The 9,181-nt window shown below is 44.1% G+C and overlaps 1 protein-coding gene across 1 annotated transcript in view; it reads left to right on the top strand.

The window, feature by feature from the left end:
* Positions 1-9,181, top strand: part of LOC122542797 (echinoderm microtubule-associated protein-like 2) — a 132,352-nt gene that overhangs the window by 72,868 nt on the left and 50,303 nt on the right. Inside the window, exon 4 of the mRNA XM_043680848.1 lies at positions 3,966-3,994. Coding sequence (XP_043536783.1) covers positions 3,966-3,994 — 29 coding nt within the window. The remainder of the gene's footprint in view (positions 1-3,965; positions 3,995-9,181) is intronic.

The following is a 9,181-nucleotide window of genomic DNA, read 5'->3' as shown; positions in this document are numbered from 1 at the left end:
GGTCGGTGTGGACTTGTTGGGCCGAAGGGCCTGTTTCCACACTGTAAGTAATCTAATCTTCTCCCCCTCTTTTTCAAACTGTATCATGGCATCACTACTTCCTTTCTCCAGAGATGCCAGTCAGTGACCATCTCCAACAAGAGACATTCTAATCACTGCCCTTGCTGTTACCATCATTGAATCACCCACCATTCTGGGGGTTACCATTGACCACAAGCTCACCTGGACTCGCCAAATAAACAAAAGCAGGTCAGAGGCAAGGAATCCTTTGGCAAGTAACTCCCCTCCTGACTCCCCAAAGCCTGTCTGCCATCAACAAGGCACAAGTCAGGAGTGTGATGGAATGCTCCCCACTTGCCCTGGATGGAGGTAGCCCCAACAACACTCAAGAAGCTCAACACCATCCAGGACACTGCATCTCCTCCCTCCACCTTTCAGCAGCACCATGTAGAATGCAGCTGTATTCTTGATGAAGGGCTTTTGCCCGAAACGTCGATTTTTACTGCTCCTCGGATGCTGCCTGAACTGCTGTGCTTTTCCAGCACCACTCTAATCTAGATTCTGGTTTCCAGCATCTGCAGTCATTGTTTTTACCTAGTAGCGCCATGTACCAGATTCACTGCAGAAATTTACCCAAGACAGCACCTTCCAAATCCATGACCTCTACCATCCTGAAGGACCTGGAGAGCAGATACATGGGAGCATTAGCACCTTTAAGTTTTCCTCCAAAGCACTCACCACCCTGACTTGGAAATATATCGCCATTCCTTCACCGTTGCTGGGTCCAAAACCTGGAATTCCCTACCTAATGGGATTGTGAATCTACCTACAGTGGTTCAAGAAGGCAGCTCACCACTTGCTCAAAGAGCAACTAGGAATGGGCAAGACCAGCCAGCAACACCCAAGTCCCACAAGTAAATTTTAAAAGAAAAAAGCTCTAAAATCCTTTGGGGATCTGTGCTCCTCTAATTCTAGTTTCTTGGGAGCATGCCTGAATTTAATTATGCCATCATTGGTGCCTGAGCTTTCAGCCAGCCAGACTCTATGGTCTAGGATTTCTCTTGAAAGTACTTTGTCTTTTTAAGATACTCCCTTTTAAAACCACATCTATGACTAAACATTTTGGTCATCTGCTCTAATATTATTGTGGGCATTTTAATTTTGTTTCTTTAATGCATGTGAGTGGCTAATCACTAGTCAAACATGAGCTATTGCTGTAAATTGTGGTGGAGAGGGAACCTTTCAGATTTGAGGGCCAAAGATATTGGTACTAATAATGGAACAGAAAAGGCATGATTAGGGTTTTGGCATTAAAGAGCTCCACAGTTTTAATCAATGTCGTCATCCCACCAAAATCCATCTCTGTAGCTGTCTGATACAACAGGATAGATGTCAATCCAACTGGAAAGCTAGGTTGGTCTCACCAGTATTCTCTGCATTCCAACAATTTAAAATGCCTGTGACCTTAAAATGACTCTGGGAAGAAGGATCTCTCTTGGTGCCCACTTGTGGGGACATTGGGGGAAAATGATCAGAAATTGGTGCAGGCACCAATATGTGGGCACAAACTTCTCTTATTCCCTCATGGGATGAGGGCATCTCTGGCTAGGCCTGCATTTCTTACCCAGAGGGCTGTTAAGAGTCAACCGCACTGCAGTGGGTCTGGAGTCATGTGTAGGCCATAGAACATAGAACATTACAGCGCAGTACAGACCCTTCGGCCCTCAAGTTATGCCGACCTGTCATACCCATCTGAAGCCCATCTAACCCACATTCATCCATGACCAGGTAAGGATAACCGTTTCCTTCCCTAAAGGACACTTCATGAACAAGATGGGCTCTTCCACAACAATTGGCAATGGATTTATGTTTATCATTAGACTCTTAATTCAATAAACTTATTGAAATTCAAATTCCGCCATCTGCCATGATGGGGTTTGAACCCAGGTCTCCAGGGTGTTATCTGAGTCTCTGGATTAACACTCCAGCAATAATACCAGTAGGCCATTGCTTCCCCAATTTACATTATAGGACCTAGCAGTCAAAGAAAAGAGTCTTGCTGTTTTATATAGTGCTTTCCATGTCCTCTGGCCACCTCACTGGGCTTTACAGCTAATTAAATATCTTTGTATCCACTGTTACAGCGTACGAAATGTGGCAGCCAAGTTTCATACAGTAAGCTCCCACAAATTGTCAGGGGATAATGACCAATTCCTTGTGTAATCTGGGCTGAAATGGCCACATTCTCAGGGAGAGCTCCCTTTCAAAATAGTGCTGTGGGATGTTTTCCCCCACATGCCTGATTAAAATCTCTTTGAAAGATGGTGACTCCAACAGTGTGGCACTCTGTCTGTACTGCTCTGGGAACAACTCTGCCTTGTTGTAGTCCTCACTTGCTGGGGTGGCAGTGAAGCCCAGGCCCATTATGACTCGGGTGAAAACGACTATCCACTGAACCTCAGCTGAACAGCAACATAAGTGGTTGTTATAGTTCCCTGACATGATCTACTTATCTAAAATTTATATGTGGATATTAACTTGTAAACATTTGAAGTAGACACATAGCTCATCCACCCTATTACGTTGGTCAATCAGATTCTTGACTGAACTGTAACTTTGTTCCATCAACACTCTTTTTAGTTCTGTAGCTCTCACCTAACGAAACTGTTTATTCTCAAATATTCATTAACCCTCCCTCTGCTTTCTTGTTTGTTTCTTCATTAACCACATTTTGGAAGCTGTTGTCATGGTGCATTATTTTCTGTGTCTCTTTCTGTCTCCTTTTTTTATATATAGAAAGGTTTCTGATCATGAGGCCTTTAGCTAAACAAACAAAGTTGCCTGTCAGTCAGTCAGGCTGTGTACGTTAGTAATTACTGGAACACAGAAAATTGATGCCTGCAGGCAGGGTGAGGTTTAACTGTGACTGACTTTTTAAAAAGAACATCACAAAAAAAACCGTTGATTTTGCTTTTTACTAAAAAAATCTGAGTGGATTGACGGCCTTTTATTGTGGGAAATAGATTGACTGACTACGTTTTTAATTAATAAATATGTCTGATTGCGTTTTGAGCATGAGATGCACAAGACTGCCATTCCTCATCTCTAAAATCAGACACGTGAATACATTGGGCACATGGGTGGTTAGCACTGGGCCAGGGACCTGGATTTGATTCCACTCTTGGGCAACTGTCTGTGAAGTTTGCATGTTCTCCCCGTTTCCTTTGGTTTCCTCTCAAAAGATGTGGATTGGCCTTGCTAAATTGAATCATAATGAGATCATCGAACTCAGCACCGCCTTCCTAACCTGCAATCTTCTTCCTGACCTCTCCGCCCCCACCCCAGTCTGACCTATCACCCTCACCTTGACCTCTTTCCACCTATCGCATTTCTGACGCCCCTCCCCCAAGTCCCTCCTCCTACCTTTTATCTTAGCCTGCTGGACAAACTTTCCTCATGCCTGAAGAAGGGCTTATGCCCGAAACGTCGATTCTCCTGTTCCCTGGATGCTGCCTGACCTGCTACGCTTTTCCAGCAACACCTTTTCAGCTCTGATCTCCAGCATCTGCAGACCTCACTTTCTCCCCTAAATTGATCATAATGTCCAGGGATGTGCATGCTAGGTGGGTTAGCCATGGGAAATACAGGGTTACAGGAATGGGTGGGTCTTGATGGGATGCTCTTCAGAGGGTCAGTGTGGACTCGATGGGCTGAATGGCCTGCTTCGACACTATATAGGAATTCGATGACACGTAGTTCCCTTCCTTTAGAGAAGAGACAGATGAGGTTAAATCATGACTTTGAGCTCCTTGAGGGGTCTGGGAGAAATCGATGGAATGAAGGGTTTTAGAACTTCCTGCAGTGATGAACCACATCAAAGGGTTTGACTGTACTCTATTGAGACAACATGCCGTTAGTCTTTTGAGTTAGAAATGTCTTTAATTTCCGTCTTTTTGTTTTTGCAGCAAACATAAAGACTCCATCTTCAGTGCAGGTGAGTGTTAATGTTACATCTTTAGTCATCTTGTGACTGTAGGGAACTAAATTGACTGACTGTAATAAAAGTAATCTTTCCAGCAGAGCTCTGTACCAGTTATAAAGGTGATATGAGATTTTTTTTCTGTATCTGAATACAGTATCAGCCTTAATATAAGTGCTCAACTCCCAAAAAACAAGAAGTTACAATCTCCGAGTAACTTACAATGCAAGAGGCCTTTGGGATCACAGTCCACATCGGCACCCTGGAGGGACTGGAGTGTACCTTCAACATGTAGGAACAGGAGTAGGCCATTCAGCCCCTCAATCCTACATGACCAGTCAATCAGGTCATGACCTATCTGTGACCTAGCTCCATATACCCTCTATTGCCTTTAATACTCCTTGTGGGGGAGGAATACCCTAACATTTGATTTAAAAATAACAATTAATCTATCACCCATTGGCAGAAGGTCATTCCAAACCTCTTCTGCCTGATCGTGTGGCAATGTTCCCTGCTATAGGAAAGATGTTGTTAAATCTTCTCTGAATCATTTCAAGTTTACAAGGATGTTGCTGAGGCTGGAGGGTTTGAGCTATCTGGAGAGGCTGACTAGGTTGGGGCTGTTTTCCCTGGAGCATCAGAGGCTGAGGGGTGACCTTACAGAAGTTTATAAAATCAGGAGGGGTATGGATAGGATGAATAGTCAGGTCTTTTTCCCAAGGTAGGGGAGTCCAAAACTACAGGGTATAGGGTGAGAGGGGAAAGATACAAAAGAGGGGCAACTTTTGCACGCAGAGGGTGGTATGTGTATGGAATGAGCTACCAGAGGAAGTGATGGAGGCTGGTACAATTAAAGTATTTAAGAGGCATCTGGATGGGTATATGAATAGGAAGGGTTTGGAGAGATATGGGCCAAGTGCTGGCAAATGGGACTAGATTAATCTTGATTTGGTGATGCCAGTGTTGGACTGGGGTGAACAAAGTTTAAAAATCACACAACACCAGGTTATAGTCCAACAGGTTTATTTGGAAGAACTAACTTTCGGAGTGCCGCTCCTTCATCAGGTAGCTGTGGAGTATAAGATCGTAAGAACAACTCTGACTCCCCAACTCTGACTCTAAATCTCTCCCTTGACCTAGACTCCTGGACTAGTGAAGCCTGTTCCCCTCTGTGAAAGCAGATTTAATTGCAAAGCTGTTTTATTTTCCAAACGTATCTGTATTAGATATGGCTGTGCGAATGTGGGACTAATTTCCAAAGTGCTAGGCCAAAGGCCCTTTGTGTTTTTAAAAGAACCATTTTATGCGGAAATGGATTGTAAGATCTAAGCAAACGTTTAGTGTGGTGCAACTCAAATGATGTATTGAAAAAGACTTAGATTGTTAAGTCTCTCAGCTTTTAGAATGGCTTCAGTTCTTTCATATGTAAACCCAGAACTTTTTTAAAACTCCATTCTCAAATGAACTTTAACAATAGGTGCCATGTCAGCACCGATAATGCATTGAAGGTGAGGTTAAAATCTGTCTGTGTCCCAATGTTCAGCCTAATTCTATCCCTAAAGGGATTTATAGAATCTTGCATGGATTAATGCAGTTTTTGTGCAAAATAAAATGTAATTCTGCAAGTACAACTTCACCCCACAAACTTGAGTGTAAAGGGGTAGAAGTCTGTGGAGAGGGGGGGCTGTGTATGTGTGAGCGTATGTGGGAGGGTCTGAGTATAGTGCATTGGGGTAACCTGTAGTGTGACATGAACCCCAGGTCCTGGTTGAGGCCATCCCAACGGGGTACCCAACTTGGCTATCAGCCTCTGCTCGGCCACTTTATGGTATTGCCTGTCCTGAAGTCGGCTTTGGAGGATGGTCACCTGAAGATCGAATGTCCCAGACTGATGAAGTGTTCCCCAACTGTAGTCACATCACGCAGTGTAAACTTTTGCTATAAATTCTGCATCTTACAATCTTATACTCCGCGACTACTTGATGAAGGAGCAACGCCCTGAAAGCTAATGCTTCCAAATAAACCTGTTGGACTATAACCTGGTGTTGTGATTTTTTTTTTTAACTTAGATTAATCTTGGATATCTGGTTGGCATGAACGAGTTGATACAATGGGTCAGTTTCTGTGCTGTACAACTCTGACTCTAAATCTCTCCCTTGACCTAGACTCCTGGACTAGTGAAGCCTGTTCCCCTCTGTGAAAGCAGGTTTAATTGCATAGCTATTTTATTTTCCAATGGCTGTGCGAATGTGGGACTAATTTCCAAAGTGCTAGGCCAAAGGCCCTTTGTGTTTTTAAAAGAACCATTTTATGCGGAAATGGACGTCTCTAAGCTGGATGCCATCCAGCTGCAGTTCATGAATATTGTATGAAATGAGTTGTTGATTTAATGCATATCACTTCAATAGGAAGTCAGCTACCCAGTGGAATAGTTGAAGCTTGACTTGATTGTCTCTGCCCCTCCCTGTGGTAAAGGCATGATCCCCTCATTGATTTTTTTAACATAGCATTAAAACACTCTCGTCATTAATTTTCCCATCCACTGGATACTGCCTCTGGAAAGACAAACATTGAACACCAACCATAACTTGATAGACCGTTACCACTTGAACACAGCTGCTTCTAAGTTGCACTTCATATACGATCTCTTACGAAAAGAAAAGGCTTGGTTTTTGTCAATGTCATTGAAGATTGGTTGGCTTTAATTATCTTTGAGTACATGTAAGGGAACTTGAGCAAAGGTCCTCCTGTGGTGCAGTGGTAGTGTCCCTACCCCTGGACTGAAGGGCCCAGAATCCACACCCACCTGCTCCAGAGGTGTGTAATAACATCTCTGAACAGGTTGATTAAGAAACAGGCTAGTTTTCTTTTAGAAAAGCAAGCTTGAGCACAGATTATTAGACAAAGGGGTGGTTGCTCTGGTGCAGTGGTAGTGTCACTACATCTGAATCAGGAGGCCCAGACTCAAGTCGCACCTGCTCCCCAGATGAGTCTGTAATATTGCTAAACAAGCTCTTTCTATATTTAGAAAATCTCCATGAGGAGTAAGACGAAACAAGCCAAACTCTAAATGAAGAAAAGTTAGGTGTCTTTGCCTTTCTCCATCCAATTGGCTTAGAAGTAAAAATTAAATACAACTGTTATTAATACATTTACTGGTAAATATACTGGTCTAGCTGTACACATGTCTCTCTTCAGGACATCGGCTACATGCTTTTAAGCTTGAGATCTGGGAGCGCAGGTCCATTGTACCCTGAATGTTGCTGCACAGGTGGATAGAGTGGTCAAGAAGGCATATGGTATGGTTGCCTTCATCGGACGTGGTATTGAGTATAAGAGCTGGCAGGTCATGTTAAAATTGTACAAGACTTTGGTTCTGCCGCATTTAGAATACTGTGTACCGTTCCGGTTGCCACATACCAAAAGGGTGTAGGCGCTTTGGAGAGGGTGCAGAGAAGGTTTGAGGATGGTATGGAAGGTGCTCGCTATGAAGAGGTTGAGTAGGTTAGGATTGTTTTCATTGGGGGAAAAAAAGGAGATCTGTGGGGGAGGGGGGGGGGAGGGGAAACCTGATTGAGGTTTACAAAATAATGAAGTGTATAGCGAGGGTAGAGATAAGCTTTTTCCCAGGGTGAAGGATTCAATAACGGGAGGTCATGTTTCAAGGTGAGAAGTTTAAGGGGGATACACGCGGCAAGTACTTCACACAGGGTGATAGGTGCCTGGAACACGTTGCCAGTAGAGGCAGAAACGGGGGATTCATTTAAGGTGCGTCTGGACAGATGCATGAGTAGGAGGGGAGCAGAGGGATACAGATGCTTAGGAATTGGGCGATAGGTTTAGTCAGTGGATTTGGATTGGCTCAGGCTTGGAGGGCCGAAGGGCCTGTTCCTGGGCTGTAAATTTTCTTTGGTCTTTATTTAAGACACTGCACTAATTTTGTTTCACAGATTTACTTTGGCTGTTGATCATGGCTTTGACAGGAGTGTTGTCCCATCATTTCTACATCTGAACTGCATTTTAAGCTGGACTGTTGAATGCAGGCAAACAAGAATTGACTCTATCTGAGCCTTAATTCTCTGCACAAATCTTTCTGAAGTGCATCATACACTGTGGAATTTTTCTTTATTAATTCACAGGATGAGGGTGTCACTGGCTAGGCCCAGCATTTATTATCCAGAGGGCAGTTAAGAGTCAATCCCATTGCTGTGGGTCTGGAGTCACATGTAGATTAGATTCCCTACAGTGTGGAAACAGGCCCTTCAGCCCAACCAGTCCACACTGACCCTCCGAAGAATAACCCACCCAGAACCATTTCCCTCTGACTAATGCATCTAGCACTTTGGGTAATTTAGCATGGCCAATTCACCTGAACCTGCACATCTTTGGACTGTGGGAGGAAACCGGAGCACCGGGAGAGAATGTGCAAACTCCACACAGTCGCCTGAGGCTGGAATTGAACCTGGGAGCCTGGTGCTGAGGCAGCAGGGCTAACCACTAAGCCACCATGCCGCCCCGTGCCTTCTGTCGGCCAGACGAGATAAGAATGGCAGCTTCCTTCCCTAAAAGGGGTTAGTGACCCAGATGGGATTTTCCTGACAACCGACCATGGACCCATGGTTATCATTAGACTCTTAATTCCAGATTTTCTTTTTATTGAATTCAAATTCCACCATCCTGCCATGGTGAGATTCGAACCCAGGTCCCCAGAACATTATCCAGATCAATAGTCCAGCAATAACACCATGGCCCCTCCATGTTAACATTTCAACTGAGTTGTTTTTGCAAGTACGGACATTCCAAAGCACTTGTGTGTCACTTTCTTCCCAAGCCTAGTAACATACAAGGCAAGGAAAAAAACACATGTGCTTTTGTGTTCCCATAGCTTGTTTTCTCTGGAACAGGGGACTAGATGCTGTAGTTTAAGGCGAGGCCATTCCACATCAGTCCTGGCTGATTGGGAGACTCTCCCACTTATTGCCCGCTGTGGAGATGCAGCTTGATAACCAAGTGGTTTGGGCGTGTTGCAATAAAACACCCATTGGGTGGGACCTGAACCTGAAACTCTTGGTTCACAAGGCTTCCCAAAGAGCACTCCAGTCAATGAAATGCTTTTTGAAGGTCTCCATGTCTCTGCGTCAGATCTATACTAGATCCAATAGGATCATTTTAACTTTACTGAAATCACCCTGGTCAGATATG

The sequence above is a fragment of the Chiloscyllium plagiosum genome, chromosome 41, assembly GCF_004010195.1.
Source record: "Chiloscyllium plagiosum isolate BGI_BamShark_2017 chromosome 41, ASM401019v2, whole genome shotgun sequence".
Taxonomy (NCBI): Eukaryota; Metazoa; Chordata; class Chondrichthyes; order Orectolobiformes; family Hemiscylliidae; genus Chiloscyllium; species Chiloscyllium plagiosum.
This window is presented reverse-complemented; position numbering and strand designations above follow the sequence as displayed.